General features: G+C 35.5%; 1 protein-coding gene across 5 annotated transcripts in view; it reads left to right on the top strand.

Annotated features, from left to right (window-relative positions):
- COL24A1 (collagen type XXIV alpha 1 chain) overlaps positions 1-24,398 on the top strand; it is a 376,867-nt gene that overhangs the window by 235,686 nt on the left and 116,783 nt on the right. For all 5 annotated transcript variants that reach the window (XR_005195651.1, XM_017499851.2, XM_037728289.1 and 2 more), the window contains 5 exons: positions 6,824-6,877; positions 7,171-7,215; positions 7,335-7,379; positions 10,799-10,852; positions 23,460-23,513. Coding sequence is in view for 4 of the 5 variants with exons in the window: in XM_017499851.2 (XP_017355340.1) it covers positions 6,824-6,877; positions 7,171-7,215; positions 7,335-7,379; positions 10,799-10,852; positions 23,460-23,513 (252 nt within the window). In the remaining variant the exon portion in view is untranslated. The remainder of the gene's footprint in view (positions 1-6,823; positions 6,878-7,170; positions 7,216-7,334; positions 7,380-10,798; positions 10,853-23,459; positions 23,514-24,398) is intronic.

Raw genomic sequence — 24,398 nt, 5'->3', positions numbered from 1 at the left:
GAACCAGAAAAGACTGCTAGGCCTAATAAGTTAGGTACGTAAGTGATTTGAAATTAATAAAGGGATCAAGCCAAGATACATAATGATTGGAAGAAAATATAAATATACTGAGTTCAAGTTACAGAGACATTTGTTTATGAACAAGAGCTGTTTTCTTCATTCATAGATGCCTAGCCTATCAAAATTAATTATAGGACTTATAAAGATGGACTTGGAGTTCTCATAAAAGTCTTCCTAAACAAAAGAGTGTGTAGTTTATGTTAATGTCTTAGTTAATATACTTTTTTAAATGTTAACATTTATGTGAAGTAGTGATTCTGTACATTGATCATTCGTGAATTTAGTTATTGCCTATAATTCAAATAGAATTTATTTTATAAAACATGCTTAGTTTACGTAACTGAGCTATCCAATTTTTATTTCTGCTATGAGAACTTACTAATACAGCTCAGTGCAGCCAACTTTAATTTTCCTAAGAGGGTAAATAGTAGATTTTCCCTTTAGCCAGTGTAGTTACTCCAAGAGAATATCCATGAGATATTTTTAAACAGTTATTTAAAAATGTAACTATGTCAGATTTAGGTGCCTATCGTAATGCTATTTGCCTTTCTTATAGCCTGTCCTAAAGCTTATTTTTTCTTAGAAGTCAAAGCAGACATATATACTAACCCACGGGATAACTTCTATAATCAATATCAGCATGAAACTTTATTTTATGATTTATTATTTATTATTTTATGATTTATTTTATTTTATGATTCTTTTATTTTTATCGATACATATTTGTATGTATTTATGGGGTAAGTGTGATTATTGTTACATACATAGAATGAACAGTGAATAAGTCAGGGTATTTAGGGTATTCCATTCATTACCTTTAGCATTTATCATTTCTATGTGTTAGGAGTATTTCAAGTCCACTCTTCTGGTTATTTTGAAATATACAATAAATTATTCCTAACTACAGTTGCCCTACTCTGTTATTGAACAAAGGAACTTATTTCTGTTTCATTGTATGTTTATACCCACTAACATCCCTTTATCTGCCTCTCCCACCTGTACACTCTTCGCAGACTCTGGTATCTATCGTCCTACTTTCTACTCCATGAGATGAACTTTTTTAACTCCCGTATATGAGTGTGTAGGGCAGCCAGAGATCACCTCTAGCCACCATTTTAGCCCTCAGTGGCTCTTCAGCAGGATCTGGAAACCAGATTGACACCAGGCAGATTAACAAGAGACAAGTATACAAATTATATGCGTTTTGTGTGTATATGGGAATCTTCACAAGAGAGTGTAGTCTGATGTGGCCAAAAGAAGATGCTTTTATACTTCTTAGACAAAGAGTGATAAATTTGAGAAAAAATGACAGGACAAAGAAAATCTGGCTAGAATGGTGAAAGTTTCTAGGGAAATCACTAGGAGATATATTGTGGGGTGCAGGGGAGCGTGTAAAACAGGTGGAAGATAAGAGTTATTAAGTACGTTTATTCAGGTCCATTGCAGACTTCAATTCTAAGTCTCTAGTGATAAGGGCTATTTACTGGTATGGAGAAAGTACCCCTCCCAGAGGAATTTTTATTGCTTGCTGCATGCAGGAAGAGACAGATCAGCTCGCCCTTTTGGAAACAATTTCTCCAGTGTTTTCATGACATATTTTGGGATGGCATGTCCTTCACTCCTTCAAGTGAGAACATGAAGTATCTGTCTTTCTGTGCCTGGGTTATTTCACTTAACGTAACGACCTCCAGTTCCATCCATGTTCCTAAAAATTAGCAAATGTCCCTTTGATATCTGATTTATTTTCCTTTGGATAAAATACCCAGTAGTGGGATTGCTGGATTGTATGGTAGTTCTATTTTTTTTTTTTTTTTAAAGCAGAGTCTCACACTGTTGCCCAGGCTGGAATGCAGTGGCCGGATCTCAGCTCACCACAACCTGCTCCTCCAAGATTCAAGCAATTCTCCTGTCTTAGCCTCCTGAGTAGCTGGGATTACAGGCATCAGCCGCCATGCCTAGCTAATTTTTAGTAGAGATGGGGTTTCACCATGTTGGCCAGGCTGTTCTCAAACTCCTAACCTGAGGTGATCCACCCGCCTTGGCTTTCCAAAGTACTGGGATTACAGGGATGAGCCATCACACCCAGCCTTTATTTTTAGTTTTATGAGAAATCCGCATACCCTTTTTCGATAGTGGCTTTACTAATTCACATTCTCACCAACAGTATGTAAGAGTTCCCTTTGCTCTGTAGCATGTCCAGGATCTATTGTTTTTTGTCTTTTTAATAATAGCCATTCTTACAGTGGTGAGATGATATCTCACTGTGGTTTTGATTTTCATTTTCCTGATAATTGGTGATGCTGAGCATTTTTTCATATATCTGTTGGCCATTGGTTTGTCTCTTAAGAAATGTCTGCTCAGGTCCTTTGCCCACTTTTTAATAGAATTGTTTTTTTAACTACTAAGTTGTTTGATTCCTCGTGCATTCTGGATATTAGTCCCCTGTCAGAGGAATAGTTTGCAGATATGTTCTGTCATTCAACAGATTGCCTCTTCACACTGTTGATTGTTTCTTATGCTGTATGGAAGCTTTTCAGTTTACCATTAGTCTCATTTGTCTATTTTCAGTTTTGTTTCCTGTGCTTTTGAGGTTTTATCCCCAAAATCATTGCCTAGACCAATGTCATGGAGCTTTCCCCCTGTTTTCTTCTAGAAGTTTTATAGTTTTGAGTTTTCATATTTAAGTCTGATCCATTTTGAGTTGATTTTTACATATGGTGAGAGATAAGGATTTAATTCTTCTACATCTGGATATACAGTTTTCCTAACAGTATTTATTGAAGAGATCATCCTTTCCCCATTGTGTGTTCTTGGCACCTTTGTCAAAAATCAGCTGGCTATAAATGTGTAGATTTATTTCTGGGCTCTCTTTTCTGTTCTGTTGGTCTGTGTGTCTGTTTTTATACTAGTACCGTGCTGGTTTGGTAACTATAGTTTTGTAGTATATTTTATTTTATCTTTTAAAGATGGGGTCTCACTCTGTCACCTAGGCTGGAGTGCAGTAATGTAATTATAGTTCGTTGCTGCCTCAAATTCCTGAGCTCACAGGAATCTACTGCCTCAACCTCCCAAGTAGCTGGTTCTGCAGGCATGTGCCACCATGCCTAGCTATATTTTAAATTTTCTGTAAACACAGGGTCTTGCCATCTTATCCAGGCTGATCTTGAGCTCCTGGGCTCAAGTGATCCTCCCTCCTTGGCTTCCCAAAATGTTAGGATTACAGGTATGATCTACCACACCCAGCCCAGTAGTATACTTTAAAGTCAAGTAGTGTGGTTCGTCTGGCTTTATTCTTTTTGCTTCAGATTACTTTGGCTGTGTGGGCTCTTTCTTGTGTTCCATGTGAATCTTAGGATTATTTTTTCTGTCTCTGCGAACTCCTTATCTTCTACCACACCTTCCTCTCCACTCCAAACAAACCTACGTTTCTAATTTGTTTTCTATTTATGCTGTTATCTTCTACCAATTAGTAATAAAATATCAAAGAAAGACATACAAATTCCAGGTTGTAAAGGAGTTTTAAGGGCCCAATTAATTATCAGTGGACACATTTTCAGTTTAGACCTTACTTGTTTTTTATAGCATTTTAGAATGTTAGCCACTCATTCCTTTTTACACTCTTTCAGCCTTCTTCTTTTGTTGCTCAAAAAAATTTAGCTGTGTTTCTTTTGAAGCAAAAAGAGAAGAATTAGGCATTGAAGGTGCTAGAGGAAAAGAATCAATACAGACTGCTGAAATTTCAAGGTGAGGGTTGAGGGTGATTATTAGAGCAAAGTCCTGAGGGACTTTCAGGCTTAAAACTTGAATCATCCTGGCCAGGTGTTGTGGCTCACGCGTGTAGTCTCAGCACTTTGGGTGGCTGAGGTGAGCAGATCGTGAGGTCAGGAGGTTGACACCAGCCTGGCCAATATGGCAAAACCCCGTCTCTACTAAAAATACAAAAATTAGCTGGGCGTGGTGGTGCACGCATGTAAACCCAGTTACTTGGGAGGCTGAGGTAGGAGAATTGCTTGAACCTGGGAGTTGGAGGTTGCAGTCAGCCGAGATCACACCATTGTGGTCCAGACTGGGCAAGATCAAAACTGTCTCAGAAAAAAAAAAACTTGAATCATACTTTGAACATTGTTCTGTTTTCAGTTTTAGTTACTCAGTTATTGAAATTCTAAGCATGCCCCCTCATCAGAACTTTGCTCTTGCTGTTTTTTCTGCTATAGTGATCTTCCCCAAACTATTCACTTAGCTTACAATCTTACCTCTTTTAGGTGTCTATCCACATGTCATTGTAGAGAGACTTTTTGGGCCACCCTATCTAAAATAGTCCTCCCCACCTTGGATACTTTTTAGTCCTTTATTTTTCTTCATTATACTTAACTACATATTTTCATTTTATAACTTAGTTTTACATACTTATTTGCTGGTTTATGAATTCAGGGATTTGTCTTTTCTCTCTACCATGTCCTCTGGGCCTAAAACAATGCCTGGCTTATAGTAGGCACTCAGTATACATCTGCTGAATGAATAACACATGTTAAAATTACTGATTGGTCCAGGCATGGTGGCTCATGCCTATAATCCCAGCACTTTGCAAGGCTGAGGTAGGCAGATCACCTGAGGTCAGGAGTTTGAGACCAGCCTTGCCAACATGGAAAAACCCCTTCTCTACTAAAAATACAAAAATTAGCCTGGTCTGGTGGCACGCAACTATAATCCCAGCTACATGGGAGGATGAGGCAAGAGAATTGCTTGAATCTGAGAGGTTAAAGTTGCAGTAAGCCCAGATCATGCCATTGTACTTCAGCCTGGGGGACAAGAGTGAGACTTCATCTCAAAAAGAAAAACAAAAAATTACTGATCTGTTAAATTAAGTCCATGCTCCTCAACTTGATCTTCAAGGTCTTGCACAATAAGGTTGTAGATCAGTTTTCCACTCTTTCATTGGAAAATAGAGCATAAAGGAAGTTGGGGACAGATTATGGAGTACCTTGAATATAGACTTAGAAATTGCAGGGCCGGAGCTATGGCTTTAACAGATCCTCATGAAGTGTGTGTCCTGTCCAAATCATGAATGTGCCTCAGAGGATCAAGGAATGCAGTTACCCTAAGAGTTCCCAAGAAGAGAGTCCTACTATAGTAAATATCTTTTAATAATGTAAAGCTAAACCAGAGCTTATCTCAGATGGGATACAAAAGAAGATGCTGAAACCTAAAGGGTTCCTTCAAATCTGCATGTTGTCCCTCAAGATTTGTATCACTGTTCCGTATGGAAATCTTTAGCATCAGTTTTCTGCCAAATGACTTAAGTGTAAACTTAAGTCTTTTACCTTATTAATCCCAGTCTTTTTTCCCACTTATGTCTTAATATTTCTCTATATGTAATCAATAGCCTAACCAAGAAACTACTTTTTTATTCTGAGTATCTTCTTTCATGCCTCTGTCTTTTTTTCTCATACTATCCCTCAATGTAGAGTTTCTTCTGTTTTGAATAAGTCTTTGAGAGCTTGACCCTAGCTGCTAAAAATATCTTCATTCCCATTATAAATGTGAAGGTTGTCTTCCTCTTTGAATTCTTCTTTTGGTCCTTGGATGTCTTATCTCTATATACATTATTGGCATTTGTATATTTGTATACTTTACCTTTTCATTCTATAAGCATCATAATAGAGAAACTTTCTCTCAATTAAAAATTACCATAACACTTAATATAATTTCTTTTCCATAGGTATTCAGTTAGAAGCTGTACAATTGAATCAAGTCCCTTTAAAAGGACTTTAAGACCTTCCAAAGAAAGTTATAGTTTAATGGAAGATTATTCTGCCATTTTATTAGAGAATGACTTTTGCAATGGCTTTTTTGCAACTAATTTTTGGATGAACACTGAGAAGTTTTAAATTTACACGAATATTTTCAGTAGTATTTTTCTATATCTTTTCTGTGCCCCTGCCATCTCCCAGTAACTAGTGGCAAGCAGTTGCATAGCAGATACAATGCAGTCAACACTCATTTTCTTTCATTCTTTTCTTTTTTTTCATTCCAGCTAAACTTTCTTTTTCTTCAATTTTTATTTTTAAGTTCAAGGTACACATGTGCAGGATGTGCAGGTTTGTCACACGGGTAGACATGTGACATGATGGTTTGCTGCAGAGATCATCCCATCACCTAGGTATTAAGCCCAGGATCCATTAGCTATTCTTCTTGATGCTCTTCCTCTCCCCAGGCCCAGTGTGTATTGTTCTCACCATGTGTACATGTGTTCTCAACATTCAGCTCCCACTTATAAGTGAGAAAATGCAGTGTTGGTTTTCTGTTCCTGCATTAGTATCATTTTCTAATAATGTGAAGAGAAGAGCACCATTTAAAAATATTAAACTTAAGGAGACTGTTTAGAGAAACAAATCCAGGAACGTTTAAGTTAGAGTTGGTTGAGAATAAATTGTGGCTTGCTGCTGAGTAAATTATAAAGTGAACAAAATACCCAAATAACACACCTATATTATAACCACCTCGACTACTGAGTCAGCTATTTTTGTGCTCATTTAACTTACTATTTGTCATTAAATCTTAAAAATATGGGCTGATCTCCCGTGCAGACAGATTGAGCCATATGCCCAGCTGTATTATTTTCTGTAGTCAGGGCATAAAAATAAGCAGAAGGAGTTATTAACTGAAAAAGGGCATAGCATCTTCATCTGCAAGGACACATAACAGTTAAAAAAAAAAAAAAGAACATTTCAAATTAACAACAGGATATTTTTTCCACCTCTAGGGACCAAGAGGACCAGATGGTCTCTTAGGAGAGCAAGGTATACAGGGTGCCAAGGTAATCATTGATTTTTCTCATTTCATATGCAGTTAAATTTTATTGAGCCCATATGTCCTACTGGCTTGAAAAATGATATATTTCCTTATAAAAGTATGGGTCTACATTTTCTCTTTGCCTAAGTATGAAAGACATAAAGTTTTTAGTACACACAGAGAGATGTTTTCTTTTCAGTTAAACTATATACTACTATCTTTTTTGTATGTTAGTATATGCATCTTTTTTGTACGTGAGCATATGTAAGACCATAATTCACATTCTTACTAACTTACCTGGCTTTAACACTTTGTTAGGGTGAAAAAGGAGTTCAAGGAAAAAGAGGGTCTCATGGTCTTACTGTAAGTAATCAGACATTTCACATTAAAGATGAACATTTTAAGTCTTTTTTTGTTTTTCTTACTATGATTTATATTTTCGGAGGGGACTACTTGACTCAAGCATTTTCTTTCTTGTGTAGGGTAAGACTGGAAACCCTGGAGAAAGAGGAGTTCAAGGGAAACCAGTAAGTAATTTTAAAAAATCATGCTATGAACAATTTTTATCTACTATTTTTGGGGGAGAGGGGCTGCTCAAACAATGTTCGGGGGAATTTTTTACAAATAAAAATTGTATATATTTGTAGTATACAATGTGATATTTTGATATATGTATAAGTTATGAACTGATTACCTCTATCTGCTTTATTCTCTGATACAACTATTATATAGTACTCAGTATATTGGAGTGAAAGAATGTAAGTTCTTGTTCTCCTTTAACCATTGGGTCATTGTTTTATTTGAGCAGGTTGCTTACCTATTCTGGGCCTGCTTTGCACCTGTCCATACTGGTGGTTAGAACTGTTACTTTTACTTTAGTTATGATAAATTAATTTTACTGTAAAACCCATTTCAAAATAAAATGGTGTGACATATAAATAATGAGGCATTAATAAAGCTAACATAATAAGTAACTTTTTTCAGGCCTCTTGCCTACTTTTCTTTTAACTCAACTTGAATTCTTTTCAGGCCTTTGGAGTGTAGAGCTGTGTGTGTCATCATACCTTCCCATGGCACTGCTTAAGAGTTGTTAATATTTTATAACACTAGTTATTTTCCTACCGTTAAAAATCTTACCAGGATTATACATTTTTTCCCTGAGAGGCAACAAGTTCTGTGGTTATCATCACTAAGTAAGAGGGAAAAAATGTTAAATAAAGATTTACACATACATGCATACTTACACAAAGACACATTTTAAGCTTTAAGTATATGGGTATTTGTACTTTCATTCAGAATTTTGATTTTTAATGATGACATTTTAATTTGTTATATACACATATATGTATAATATAAAGTTATAAAAATAGATAATAATATAAATAGATTGCAGCTCAGGAGACAGAAAAGGATAGGATAAAAATGTTTTAGCTGCTATAGGATTAATAGTTGTCTATGTAGTAAATGTCACTGCATTTGCTTGTTCCTTTTTGAAATCCACTGCCCCCTGCCTGCAGCTTCCAACAATAGCATTGTATTTAACAGTGGTCCAACCTAAAATACCAGAGACCTAAGACAGAAAATAAATGACTATGTCTGGGAAAGAACTTGTGTGTGGCATTGTATTATGGATTAATGTTATCCTCAAACAATATTACTTGAGTTTTAATATTCATCATCTGAGTTTCTATTATATCAATGTAAATAATATTTGTATAGTTTATGACTACTTTACACGGTGCTGATAGATTACAGTGAGTGCAAAGTTTGGAGTTCAATTTCATTCCTCTTATTTAAAAAAAGAATGAAGCCTAGAGAAATAAAATTACTTATTCATTTTGTACGTTACTGACCTTCCCTAGAATTTTACCTTCATTTTCAGCCCATCAAAGTATGCTTGTATAAATGTGATATTTCATGTTTGACTTTCTCGATTAAATCAAAGTTACTAGAATCATTTTGTAACCTTACCCTATGGCAAGAATGTCTCATAGACTACTGGAAGAATTAAGTTCCTTAGTGAATGACATGGTTGGACATTAAATATGAGTTTATAATACTTATTGAGGTTTACTTAGCTCTATACCTACATTGTTTCCTTCTCCTTGATTGAATTGAGATCTTGGGGAAGCTGGGAACACTCAATTGAAAAAAGTCAAACAGGCCCCAAAGATTTATTTGATCTTTCAGCAGTCTTAGTGTCTCTTGTGTACTAAGTCATTTATGTACTATCAACACCAGGCAGTGCTGTTTAATAGAAAGATAAATTTGAAGTCAGATTGACTTTTGGTCTCGTGTATGCTCCTAAAACCCGTGTAACCTTGTATAAATTGGCTAGGGCTGAGCATGGTGGCTCATGTCTATAATCTCAGCACTTTGGGTGGTAGAGGCAGAAGGCTCTCTTGAGCCCAGGAGTTTGAGGCCAGCCAGGGCAATGTAGCGAGACCCCCCCCATCTCTAAAAATACATGGTTTTTATTTGTAAAATGAATTTTTAAAAACGGTTAGGGTAAGAGTTCTGTGACCCCCTCCATCTCTAAATTATCATAATTTTAAGCCAGGAATTAAATGAAAACTGGCAACACACAATGCTCTGGTAATCCAGGTAACTAGTAAAAGTGTATTTGTCTGTGGGCCCGCACCGCTTCCTGTATGGTATTGCCTCCCATATCTCTGACTCAAAAGAAAATCAGGAAGAAAGACCACAATCCATTGTGTTATTAAGGTGTTAAGGCCTGGATCACTATTTTAAGTTCTCTAAATAATATAAAAGCTATCATACATAACTCATATATTACTGAGTTTTTTATCTAGGTATTTTATCAGTTTATGAGATAGAGGTGTAAAAATTCTCCAACTATAATTTTTGTATTTCTCTATTTCTTCCTTTTATTCTTTCCAATTTTGCTTTATGTATTTTTAAATTCTATTGTAAGTGTATTCACATTTATAATTATTATGTCCTCCTGATCAACTGATCCTCTTTTTGTTAAAAAATATTCTTCTCTATTTATCTTCTGGTATTATTTTTACTCCTAGTAATACTATTTATTGTGAAGTATCTGATATTAATACTAATATAAAGTTTCTCCAACCTTCTTATGCTTGCTGCTTACATGGCATATCTTTTTCCTTAATTAATATAAAAAAAAAAGAAAGAAAATATTGTGGCCAAGGATGTGGAGGAAGTGGAACCCTTGTGCATTACTGGTGCAGATATAAAATAGGGGGTCTGCTATGGAAAACAGTTTAGTGGTTTGTCAAGAAGTTGAACAGAGAATTACCATATGATCTATCAGTCCCACTTCTAGGTAAATACCTAAATAATTGAAAAAGGGGACTCATACAGATACTCGCATACCCATGTTCATAGCTGCATTATTCACAATAGCCAAAAGTTGAAAGTAATCCATATTCCTTGATAGGTGAATAGATAAACAAAATGTGGGATATGTATACAATGGACTCAGCCTTAAAAAGCAGGAAGTTTTGACACATGCTGCAGAAGGGATGAACCTAAAGACATTATGCTAAGTGAAATAAGCCAGTCACAGAAAGGCAGATATTGTTATGATCTCACTGATATGAGGTACTTAGGGTAATCGAATTCATAGAGACAGAAAATAGAATGGTAGTTGCCAGGGAATAGGAAAAACGGGGTGATGGGAATTAATGTTTAATCGGTACCAAGTTTCAGCTTGGGAAGATGAAAAAGTTCTGGTGATGATTGTACAACGTTGTGAATGTACTTAGTGCCACATAACTGTACATTTAAAAAGTGGTTAAAATAGTAAGTTTTATGTTATGTGTATTTTACCACAAAAGCAAAAAAAAAAAAAGAAAGAAAAGTTGGGTGGAAGGATCCATAAGGAAAGCTAAGGTAAGGAAACTGTCTAAAACATCTTCACACACCACATTTCCTACAAGTTTTGCCTTTATTTGTCCAGGGTTTACAGGGACTGCCTGGAAGTACAGGTGGCAGAGGACTTGCAGGAGAACCAGTAAGTTTATCCTTACACTTTTCTAATTGTGTGTTTCTCATAATGTACATTTACTTTTATATTATTGCTCTGTTGTGCTGTAACTGGTGTTTTAGAAAGCAACATTTATCAAAGACACCATAGACTAATTACATAGAATGAAAATTAATGGTTTTTCGTGCCTTTCTGGTTTCATATAGTCAAATATGGTACTGTTTTTCTGGAGCTGTTAAATCTGAGCATATTTCAGTTTTCAACAAAGAAAATTCTGTTTTACTGAATCTCAGAAATTCTCTTTCTGAATGGCTTGCTGTTCTTATAATTATTACGTTGCCACACACGTACAGTCACATTTATGAGGCAATTTCTATAATTAGAAGACCATACAGAGAGAAGCCAAATTCTACATCTGGTGGGCCAAAATGTGCAAACATGACAGAAATGCTGTTACATCAACACTACAAAAACTTACATCAATATATAAACTTATGAAATTGTTATGAAACAGTTTCATAAATATGATTCAATTATAGAGTTTCCATGGAAGGTAAGTTGTGACAAGGAAAGACCTTGTCACACCTAGTTTCTTACAATTTATTCTTTATTGCCAATGAAGTCATTCTTCTGGCTAATGGTGTTAGATGTAATGTGCTTCTAAGATACACAATACAATATAGCCTTTCAAACCATTTCATAGATTTTACCATCAGTTCACACAAAGGTTTACAGGTGGCCTTTGTATAATTCATTTAGTTTGTAGCAAATGGATAATTCTAACAGTTAAAGAGCTATTTTTACCATAGCTTTTCTTCATTTTTATACTTAACCTATGATATAAGCTCTCAAAACAATAAGTAAAGATTTGACGGTACATACAGTTCTTTCCAAATAAAGAATCTTAGATATGTTGTTGCTTTTTTTTTTAAGCTAAATCCTTCTTGGTTTTCTCTCCATTATGTATGTCGTAACCTGCCATTCCAATTCTGATATTTATCTGACCTAAAATAATGCAACTTTCTTCAGCATTATTTATTTAAGTATACTCCCTAAAAAGTCTGTAACTTGCTTGAAATTCAATTTCTTACAATTTCTTACATATTTATAAGCCACTTTCCTGGTATAATGTCTGATATATATATGTATATGTATGTGTGTATATACACACATACATATACATATATACATATACATATACATCTGATATATATATATGTGTATATATATCAGACATTATATATATAAAATGTATATATACATTATAATGTATGTACACATTATATACATTATAATGTGTGTATACACATAATAATGTATATAATGTGTATATGTATCAGACATTATATATATATATAATGTGTATAACATTTTATATATATAATGTATATATATATCAGACACACACACACACACACACACACACATATATATATATATCAGGTGATATATATATATAATGTCTGATATATATATCAGACATTATACCAGGAAAGTGGATTGTACATATGTGTGTGTGTGTGTGTGTGTGTGTGTGTGTGTGTGTGTGTGTTTATATATATATATGTAAGTACAAGGTGGGAATAGAAAGGAGGCAGGTGACAAAACACACACAACTTTATGAGGGCTATTGTCAACAATTTTTATTTTCATCCTTAGAACAAAGAATGTTATTAAAAGGCTGGGGCTAGCTTTATTATCAGATTATTTAGTTTGTTATCTGATATCTATTTTGTAAATATCAGTCGAATCACAAAATGGAAGGAGCCAAGAATGGTTGGCTATTGTAATAATCCAGATAAGAAACAGCACTACCTTTTTTATGATTAAAGAAGTGGACGGAATGGTTCAAAAGGAGATAATATCAATAGGAGAAAAAGATTCTGTATGTGACGTATAATTCTTAAATTTCCAGCTTATTAAAGAGTTGATGATGCTATTCACTGAAACAGGAAAAAAAAAAAAAAACACAGAAAAACAGGCTTGAGAATGGAAGATTATAAAATCAGTTTAACTATGTTGAATTTGAAGTGTCTTTGAGAAACATGAAATTGGCAGTTGGATTCAGAGCAGAGGAATGACTGAAGTTAGAAAACATTGGATTCATTGCCTGTAGGAAGAGTATAGAAGACAGAAAAGAAAAAGATGTAAGGCTGAGGCTTGAAGAACTACATCATTTACAAAATACTGTCAGAAAAGGATGAAACTATACAAGAAACTAAGAGAATAAGAGGAAAATCAGATAGGAGTTTCAGCCATAACCATAACCCATCTTAAAATCTTCATGATAATATTAGATCCCCTTAGAAGTATGTCGGCATAAGGTAGGATAGGCAAGCTACAGCCCTCAGTCCAGTTATGCTTCTGTAAATCAAGTTTTATTGAAACACAGCCATAACCATTCCCTTATATTACAATAGCAAAGTTAAAAAGTTGTTTTTGTTGTTGTTGTTGTTTTTTTCGAGACGGAGTTTCGCTCTTGTTAGCCAGGCTGGGGTGCAATGGCGCGATCTCGGCTCACCGCAACCTCCGCCTCCTGGGTTCAGGCAATTCTCCTGCCTCAGCCTCCCGAGTAGCTGGGATTACAGGCACGCGCCACCGTGCCCAGCTAATTTTTTTGTAATTTTAGTAGAGGCGGGGTTTCACCATGTTGACCAGGATGGTCTCGATCTCTTGAACTCGTGATCCACCCGCCTCGGCCTCCCAAAGTGCTGGGATTACAGGAAGTTAAAAAGTTTTGACAGAGACCGCATGATCCACAAGTCTAAAATACTTACTGTCTGGCCCTTTGGGAAAGAAAAAAAGTTTGCTGACCCCAGATGTACATTTTAACCACATATGTACAAAAAGAAAATGTCTAATCAATGCAAACCTGATAACAAATAATGTCCCTTGGTTTATGTTGTGTACAACCTGCACAACTGTACCCAATCACCCTCAGTAAGAGGAGAATGGTGGCATTTGTTTATTCTTTCTTTCTTTTATTATTTTGTTCATTTATTCTTCCATTTCAGAAAACAATTTGAAAAAAAATCTCCTGAGCTGAATACTGTTAATATCTCAAAGTATTGAAAACTGCCTTTAAAGAAGCAACGAGGGGAGTGCTGTACTCTAAAATTAATTCTTCATAAGCTTGCTTTATAATGTCCCCTGTAAATTTAAAAATATTATTTTCTAGCTACTCTTTCTTAGATTCCAGAAGTCATTTCCACTTACCTCAAAAAATAATAAGACTCTCATGTTAACTAAATGTGTATAATAAAACTTCACTCACTTTCCCATTAGATAACTTTTAAAGGTAAACAAAGTGGCAACAGTCTTAGAGACAAAAGATAAGAGTACCCTATATTAGCATCTCAGTAGAATTTTGACAATAACAAAGTCAAAGAGAGCACCAAAATAGAGCTAAAGATGAATTTCACTGACAAATAATTGTAAAAATCTAGACAAAAAATTAAGTAAAATTTTATCACAGATATAAAGAATTATCCACCTCAGTGAAGTAAAAGGAAGATTACAATCAAGGAAAAGTTAGTTATTATTAAGAAATCTATTAATATATCACAGATATAATGAGAAATACAAAAATAAGTCATCTAAAATTCAACAACCATTTTTGATTCTTTAAAAATCATAGTATGAAGTTCTTAAGTTTAATTAGATCCCATTTATCTATTTTGGCTTTTGTTGCTATTGCTTGTAGTGTTTTAGTCATGAAGTCCTTACCTATGCCTATGTCTTGAATGGTATTGCCTAGGTTTTCTTCTAGGGTTTTTATGGTGTTAGGTCTTATGTTTAAAACTTTAATCCAGCTGGAAATAATTTTTGTATAAGGCATAAGGAAGGGAACCAGTTTCAGCTTTCTGCATATGGCTAGCCAGTTTTCCCAACACCATTTATTAAACAGGGAATCCTTTCCTTACTGCTTGTTTTTGTCTGGTTTGTCAAAGATCAGATGGTTGTAGATGTGCGGCATTACTTCCGAGGCCTCTGTTCTGTTTCATTGGTCTATATCTCTGTTTTGGTACCAGTACCATGCTGTTTTGATTACTGTCGTCTCATAGTATAGTTTGAAGTTGAAGGGCTAATATCCAGAATCTATAAAGAAAAAAAAAAAAAAAAAAAAAAAAAAAAAAAAACATCAGAAAGTGGGCAAAGTTTATGAACAGACACTTCTCAAAAGAAGACATGAATGCAACCAACAATCATAAGAAAAAATGCTCATCATCACTGATCATTAGAGAAATGCAAATCAAATCCACATCGAGATACCATCTTACACCAGGTCTGGTGGATCATGTGATTAGAATGGCAATCATTAAAAAATCTGGAGACAACAGATGCTGGAGAGGATGCAGAGAAATAGGAATGCTATTACACTGTTGGTAGGAGTGTAAATTAGTTCCACTATTGTGGAAGACACATGTAGTAATTCCTCAAGGATCTATAAGTAGAAATACAATTTGACCCAGTAATCCCATTACTGGGTATATATCCAAAGGATTATAAATCATTCTATTATAAGACACATGCACACGTATGTTCAGTGCAGCACTGTTTACAATAGCAAAGACTTGGAAACAACCCAGATGTCCATCAATGATAGACTGGATAAAGAAAATGTGGCACATATACACCATGAAGTACTATGCAGCCATAAAAATGGATGAGTTCATGTCCTTTGCAGGGACATGGATGAACCTGGAAACCATCATTCTCAGCAAACTCGACACAAGAACAGAAAACCAAACACCATATGTTCTCACTCATAGATGGTTGTTGAACAATAAGAACACATGGATACAGGGAGGGGAATATCACACACTGGGGCCTGTTGGAGGGTGGGGGGGGATAGGGGAGGGATATCAGGGAGGGGGGATTCGGGAGGGATAAAAGGAGAAATACCTAATGTAGGTGATGTGGGGATGGATTTAGCAAACCACCATGGCATGTGTATACTTATGTAACGATCCTGCATCATCTGCACATGTACCCCAGAACTTAAAATATAATATAAAAAAAAAAAATTGTATGGGGGATGGGTATGGTGGCTCATGCGTGTAATCCCAGCACCTTGGGAGGCTGAGGCAGATAGATCACTTGAAGTCATGAGTTCAGGACCAGGCTTGCCAATATAGTGAAACTGCACCTCTACTAAAAATACAAAAAAAAATAGCCAGATGTGGTGGTGCATACCTGTAGTCCCAGTTACTCAAGAGACTGAGGCAGGAGAATTGCTTGAACCTGGGAGGTAAAGGCTGCAGTGAGCCGAGACCACTGCACTCCAGCCTGGGTAACAGAGCAAGACTCCGTCTCAAAAACAAAAAAAAATTATGGTGTGTGAAACACAATTTGGCTTGTAGCTGAATCCAGTCTCCCCCCCAAAAAAAGACTGAAAAAATAATAGTGTGAAAGTTGTCAGAATCAAAATGGAGTCACTGATGTTAAGAAAATAAAAGCCTGACAAATAGAGCTGAAGGCCATAAAGAGAGAATTCTCATTCTTAGATGCCTGATAACACAAACTATCACAAAAAATTACAAAACCGCAACCTTGCACAAAGGACATTTACACCTATATACAAAAAATACTTCTGAAAAGACATCTACCCAGCAACTGCCTGTCCAGCCTTGGACTGGTGTCACTATTGTTCTTCATATTTATATCCAAGGATAATCATTTCAAAACAATTATATAATCCTTCTCATTTTTCCTTTAAAAGCCATTGGCTTCCTTTATCTCCCTGAATATGTACATAGCTTACTAGGGCATGCATATCCCCATTGCAATGATCTATTTAAAAATAACTACCTTATTTCTTTTAGAGAGCCTCTTTCTCTTTGTTATTTAGGTTAACAACAGTAAAGTGTTTTCTGGGCTGGGTCTGGTGGCTCACACCTGTAAACCCAGCACTTTGGGAGGCCATGACTGGTGGATCACATGAGGTCAGGAGTTTGAGACCAGCTGGGCCAACGTGGTGAAACTGGTCTCTATTAAAAAAGAAATTAAAAAATTAGCTGGGTGTAGTGTCTCATGCCTGTAATCCCAGCTATTCAAGAGTCTGAGACAGGAGAATTACTTGAACCTGGGAGGTGGAGGTTGCAGTAAGCAGAGATCATGCCGCTGCACTCCAGTCTGGGTGACAGAATAAATAAGTAAATAATGAAGTGTTTTCTGGTCTGAAATGTATGGAGCTTGGAAGTCATCACTCCCATCCTCACTACAAGAAAAAAGATGAACACACTGAAAATCAACAACTCTTCTTAAATCTGTCAGAGAATTAAGGTCACAAGACAGACTACTGCCCCCAAAATGGAGAGACAGACAGGTGAACACATAGCCCACATCTGGACAGTAGGGACACTTTAAGCTGTAATTAGCAAGTTACTAGAGACTCAGTGTAGACCAGCTTGAGTGTTAAAAAAACTCAGAAAGGGCCCAGTCTTTGGGAGGCCCCTACATGTTCAACAAGTTTTACTTCCTCCAGGAGCCCTAACAGGTTCTCACTTTAAAGTCAGAGAAAAATACCTCCTGCTTCCAGCAGAGGGAGAGAGATAGTATGATTTTGAAACATACCTAGAATTCTCTGATCTCCTAACAGTGCTTGCCCTCCAGGGAAATTATTTATCACAGAGTAAACTGGTGTTTTACCAAAGACCAACTGACCTTTGCAAAAGGAAAACCTAATTTCACCTCCCTCTAGCCTTTAGTTAAAGGAAGAGAAATACTCCACTCCAGCCCTCTCTAGCCTTTGACATGGGAGAAGGGAAATGTCTAACTCAGACTCGCTAAAAGACTGAGACCAAATCATAGAACTGTAGAATGTTCCTGATACACTCATAACTTACAATCAGATCAGTGGGGCTACTCTGCACTAACAGATTATAGCTAAAGGAACTGTGCTACCAACCCATTTAAAGAGTCCCTTGAAAGGTTAAAGAAAACAGGGGAGTCAAAAACAGTGACATTAGAGGACATTTTTGCCTCAGGCACCGCAACTACAACAACCAGTAAACACAGCCTAACCCCCAGCCAGATAACAAAATATCACATTAAAGGCCTATTCACCTTGGCTTTATTTACATTTACATCATGTCTGGCTTTCAAAAAAAGTTATAAAGCAAGCTAAAAGGCAAAAACAGTCTGCAGGACAAATAAGCAGAAACAGACTCAAAGATAGCAGACATTTTAGAATTATCAAACTGGGAATTTCAAAGTGAAAGAGAAATAAAGTTTTTCTCAAACAAAAATTTAAGGAGTTTATCACTAGCAGACCATCAAGAAGTGTTAAAGAAGTTCTTCAGAGAGAAGAAAAGTGACATAGGTAAGAAACTCATCTAGGAAAGAAGAGTGTTAGAGAAGGAATAAATGAAAGTAAAATATTTTTATAATTCTTAATTGATCTAACAGATAATTTGTACAAAATATTAATAGCACCAGTATATTTGGTATTACATCTCATGGATAAGTCAAATGTTACAAGGAACCAGGGGGAGGAATTGTTATAAAGTACTAGCACTACTCATGAAGTAGTATAGTGTTATTCTAAAATGGACTTGATCAATGACCATAGCACCCTGAATTACTCAATCTTGTCTGATCTTGGATGACCCTAAACAGGGTCAGGACTGGTTAGTACTGGGATTGGAGATGACCTAGGAATACCAGGTGCTGTAGGGTTTTTTTAAAAAGGAAGAAAATGGACCTGGGTTAACTGTAAATATGTATTGCAAACTCTATAGTGTCCACTTTAAAAAGCTTTAAAAGTAGTATAGTTTGTATACTAAGCCAGGAAGGAAAATTAAATCATATAAAATGCTTAATTAAAATGAGAGGCCAGGCTAGGCACAGTGACTCATGCCTATAATCCCAGTACTTTGGGAGGCTGAGGCAGGTGGATCGCTTGTGGTCAGGAGCTCGAGACCAGCCTGGACAACATGGTAAAACCCCATCTCTACCAAAAATACAAAAATTAGGTGGATGTGGTGGGATGCACCTGTAGTCCCAGCTACTCAGCAGGCTGAAGTAGGAGAATCACTTGAACCCAGGAGACAGAATTTGCAGTGAGCCAATATATGCCACTACACTCTAGCCTGGGTGACAGAGTGAGACTCCATCTCAAAATTAATTAATTAAAATAAAATGAAATTGGAAGCCAAAAAAATAAACAGAAGAAGACCAAAGAAGCAGCAGCAATAAAGAACAAAGACAACAAACGAAAACTAACAACTATGGTATATACTAACTCAACTATATCATAGTCACTTAAATGTCAATGGTCTAAGTGAAGCAGGAGCGACTGCCAGAGACAGACCTCTCGGACACCGGACTAGGAAGGAAGAGGTTATTTATTTTGGCCGAGAGCAAGGCAACATGTTTGTCTAACAGCCAAGCTCTTCTAACAAAGAGAAGCTCTGCCTTTAATAGGCTTACAAGTCTAGATATTACACGTGAAAGGGTTTTGTGTTTACAGCCTTAGAAATTACATGTGAAAGTGTCTTGGGTTTACAGCCTTAGATATTACATGTGAAAGGGTCTTGGGGTTACAGTTTTAGAAATTACATGTGAAAGGGTCTTGGGGTTACAGTTTTAGAATTTACATGTGAAAGAGTATTGGTCGATGGAGGAGTGTGGTGGGGGTTTGATTTTGTTTAAGTAAAAACAATGCCTTCAAGAGAGATTCCCCATACTATGTCTGCTATCTATAGGAAGGCGATTTATACATAATAACAAAACCAGGCAAACACATCACAAGGAAGGAAAACTGTAGACTGATATCATTCATGAACATAGACGTAAAATCCTCAACAAAATATTAGCAAATTTAATCAAACAATGTATAAATTGAATTATAACCAAGTGGAATTTTTTTCAGGTATACAAGGCTGGTTTAACCATTAGAAGGTCAATTAACATAACCCATCACCTCAATAGGCTAAATAAGAAAATATGATATGAAAAGATGCAGAAAAATCATTTGACAAAATCCAGCACCCATTTATGATAAAAAAAACTCTCAAACTTGGAATAAAGGGAAACTTCCTCAGCTTTTTGAAAAACATATTTTTCTAAAAACCTTATAGCCAGTACTATACTTACTGATGAGAAAACTAGATACTTTTCCATTAAGAACAAGAGAATAGGAAAACACGTTCCTCCTTTTTTCAATTTTAACTCCTATTCAGCATTGTACTGGAAGTCCTAGCTTGCGCAATAAGAAAAAAAAATAAAAAGTATACAAATTGGGAAAGAAGAAATAAATCTTTCTTTGTAGATGGCATAGCTGTCTGTGTAAAAAATCTTCAAGGACTGATTTTTTAAACTCCCAGAAGTAATAAGCAGTTATAATGAGATTATAGCATAACAGGGTATAAGTTAATATACACAAGTCAATTGCTTTTCTATATTACCAGCAATGGATAATTGGAATTTAAAATGAAAAACATAATCCCATTTACATTAACACCAAAAAGGAAAGAAAGAAATAGGTATAAGTCTAACAAAATATAAACAAGACCTATATGAGGAAAACTTTGATCAAAGAAATTAAAGATCTGTATAAATGGAAGGATATTTCATGTACATGGCTAGGAAGATCAACATTGTTAACACCAATTGATCTATCAAATCGGTGAAATGCTCATCAAAATCCAAGCAAGTTATGTTGTAGAAATGAACAGATTCTAAAGTTTATATGGAAAGCCAAAAGACCCAGAATAACCAATGCAATATCAAAGAACAAAGTTGGAGAACAGACACTGACTTCAAGATTTACTGTAAAACTGCAGTAATCAAGACAATATAATATTGGCAAAAGAATAGACAAGTACAATTGACCCTTAAACAACACAGGTTTGAACTGCAAAGGTCTTCTTATTTGTGGATTTTCTTTCACCTGTACTACCTCTGAGACAGCAAGACCAACCCCACCTCGTCTTCCTCCTCCTCAGCCTACTCAGCCTGGAGACAATAAGGATGAAGACCTTGATGATGCCCTACTTCCATTTAAGAATACAGTATTCTTTATTCTAACTTACTTTAAGATTTATTTTAAGACTATACTATATAATAATATAACATATAAAATATGTGTTAAACAACTGCTTATGTTATTAGTAAGATGTCCAGTCAACAGTAGGCTATAAGTGGTTAATTTTGGGGGAGTCAAAAGTTGAACTCATATTTTTAACTGTGCAGGAGGTTGGCACTGTAACCCTTATGTTGTTTTAAGTGTCAACTGTAGATCACTGGAACAGAATGGTGAGCCTAGAAATAGAACACAGATACACTCTTTGTTCTACACAATATATAGTCACAAATAAAGTCAAGTGATCTGTGGCAAAGGAGCAAAGGCAATACAATTGATAGTCTTTTCAACAAATTATGCTGAAACAAATAGATATCAACATGCAAAACATGAATCTAGATGTAGATCTTACACCTTACACACACACACACACACACACACACACACACACACACACACAACCTCAAAATGAATCCTAGACTTAATGATAAAAAACAAAACCATAAAACTCCTAAAATATAAACGTAGAAGAAAATCTATGTGACCTGAGATTTATTGATGAATTTTTATGATGAGTATTTAGCTACATCACCAAAAGCACAACCTGTGAAACAAAAAGTTGAAAGTTGGACTTCATTAATGTCTTTTTTAAAATCTGCATTGAAAAGACGCCATTAAGAGAATGAAAAGATAGTCCACAGACTGGAAGAAAATATTTGTAAAGCGTGCATCTGATAAAAAACTTGTATCCAAAATATAGAAAAAAAAATTTTTAAGTCAACAATTTTCTTAAAAAAAATTAAAATGTTGACAAAAGATGTGAACCGACACCACACCAAAGAAGATATAGAAATAGGATAGAACCATGTAAAACTATGCTCAACATCATATGACATTAGTGAATTGCAAATTAAAACAATGATGATGTACCACTGTCCACCTGTAACTTTGATAATATCAAAGGTTGACAAGGAGCTCTCATTCATTGCTGGTGGGAGTGCAAAATGGTGCAGCCACTTGGGAAGACAGTATGGCAGTTTTTTACAAAGGTTTTTACAAAGCTAGGCCCACAGTGATCACACTCCTTCGTGTTTACCCAAATGAGTTGAAAACCTATGTCCACACAAAAACCTGTACAAGCATGTTTATAGCAGCTTTATTTATACGTGCAAAAACTTTGAAGCAACCAGTGTGAACCAATATGTCTGCTATAATTGGACCATGTTTCCCCAAAATTCATATGTTGAAATCCCAATCCCCAAGGTAATAGTATTACAGGGCAGGATCTTTGGGATGCCGTGCCCTGGTAATTGGGATTAGTGCCTTTATAAAAGAGGCACGAGAGAGCTAGCTCACCCCTTCTAACAAGCGAGGACACAACTAGAAAGTGCCATCTATGAAGCAGAAAGTGGACCTTCACCAGACACTGAACTTCCCAGCAACTTGGTCTTGGAAGAAAGTCCATTTCTACCCTCCAGAACTGTGTGAAATAAATGTCTGTTGTTTATAAGCTATTAATTCATACTATTTTGTTATAGAATCCTGAGTGAACTAAAACAGTGTCCAATGAATAAATGAATAAACAAACTGTGGTATACCCATACAGTGGAATATTATTCAGCAATAAAAAATAAATGAACTATCAAACCACAAAAATTTATAAAGGAAGCTTAAATGCATACTGCTAAGTTAAAGAAGTCAGTATGAAAAGGTTACATGCTATATGATTTTAACTATATGACATTCTTGAGGGGTAAAACTAGAGTCAGTAAAAAAATCGCACATTTACTTCTTTAAGGTGCAATTTTGTTTGTCACATATTTACTAAGAATTTTAAGTAGATGAATCACGTTTACTTCTTTAAGATGCAATTTTGTTTGTCACATATTTACTAAGAATTTTAAGTAGATGAATGACTATCACATGAATTAAATAAGATACCTTGTCAAAATGCTTAGCACAATGTATGATACTTAGAAAGTGCTTAATAAATGTTGAATGAATGAGTAAATTAGAGAATAAAAGAATGAATACCACTCTTTTCTTTTTAATACAAGGATAGCTTAGTAAATTTATTTTAAAAAGCACACATGAGGCTGGGCGCAATTACTCAAACGCCTGTAATCCTAGCACTTTGGGAAGTTGAGGCACGTGGATCACCTGAGGTCAGGAGTTCATGACTAGCCTGGCCAACATAGTGAAACCTCGTCTTTACTGAAAATATGAAAACTAGCTGGGCATGGTGGCAGGTGCCTGTAATACCAGCTACTTGGGAGGCTGAGGCAGGAGAATCGCTTGAACTCAGGAGGCAGAGGTTGCAGTGAGCAGAGACTGTGCCACTGCACTCCAGCCTGGGCAACAAGAGCAAAACTCTGTCTCAAAACACACACACACACAGACACACACAGACACACACACACACACACGAATCAACTAAAGATATAATTTTGTTTATACAGAGTAAAGTAATATCTTGATAAATGTATTATGTATTTATATAATTATGTATTATGCAAATCTGTGTTATAAAACTCCTATCTAGTTGCATACATTTACTGACATAGAGTAAATTTTTATTCTCATGTCTTAAATTTTATTTTAATATAGGGACTGCGAGGACTGCAAGGTGATGTTGGACCTCCTGGAGAAATGGGCGTTGAGGTAAATTTTTTGTGGCTCTTCCTCATAAATACTCTACTTTTTTTTAAGACTCTAAGATAAAATTAATAATTAGATATATCTTATGAAGAATAATTCTATAGTACTGTTTCATATTCAGAAAAAGCCTAAAGTTTCATTAAAAGCAGAGATGATTATTATATGTCTAATTTTATACATATGAAGTTCTCCTCTAATAATTACGTAATTGAAATGACAGAACAGAAAGTAGATAGAGCTTTCCCTTCACTGATTTAAAGTTGACTTGATAACCTTTCATTCTAGGATGTTATATACCCTGTATAGAAGAATACTGAGACATTACCCAATATAGGATATATTTTGGAATTATAAGCCAAATTTGTTATAAATATCCAATCATTTTATTTCTATTGTTTATAACTTTAGCACTAAATAAATTAAACAAATTCTTTCCTTCCTTGGCTGCTGTGAAACTGCTCTCTCTTGATTTGCCACTTCACCTTCTCATTAGCCTTTCTCAGTCTTGACATAAAGTTGCCCTTTTACTTCCTTGGCTTAGTGATCCTATATCACAGTGACTTTAATTACCAATATCACTCTGATAGCTCTCAGCTTGCTAGCTCCATTGTATGCCTCTCCCCTCAGATTCAATTACTGATTTCCTGTTATCTTTTTAAATATCCACCTAGATATCCCACAGACATCTAAAATTCAAAATATCTAAACCAAATTCATTACTTTCTCACGGTTCTTCCTCTTTTTATTCATATCTCAATGAAAGATATCCCTTTTACCCAATAACACAAAACTGAGAGTCATCCTGGACTCCTTCTTCTACCTAATATTCTCTAATCAGCCATCTTTTTATTTTGAATGGGCCTCTCCCTGCCCATTCTCTCTTAAGTC

The sequence above is a fragment of the Cebus imitator genome, unplaced genomic scaffold, assembly GCF_001604975.1.
Source record: "Cebus imitator isolate Cc_AM_T3 unplaced genomic scaffold, Cebus_imitator-1.0 Scaffold261, whole genome shotgun sequence".
NCBI classification, from domain to species: Eukaryota; Metazoa; Chordata; class Mammalia; order Primates; family Cebidae; genus Cebus; species Cebus imitator.
The sequence above is the reverse complement of the archived record's forward strand: the minus strand, read 5'-3'. Positions and strand labels throughout refer to the sequence as shown.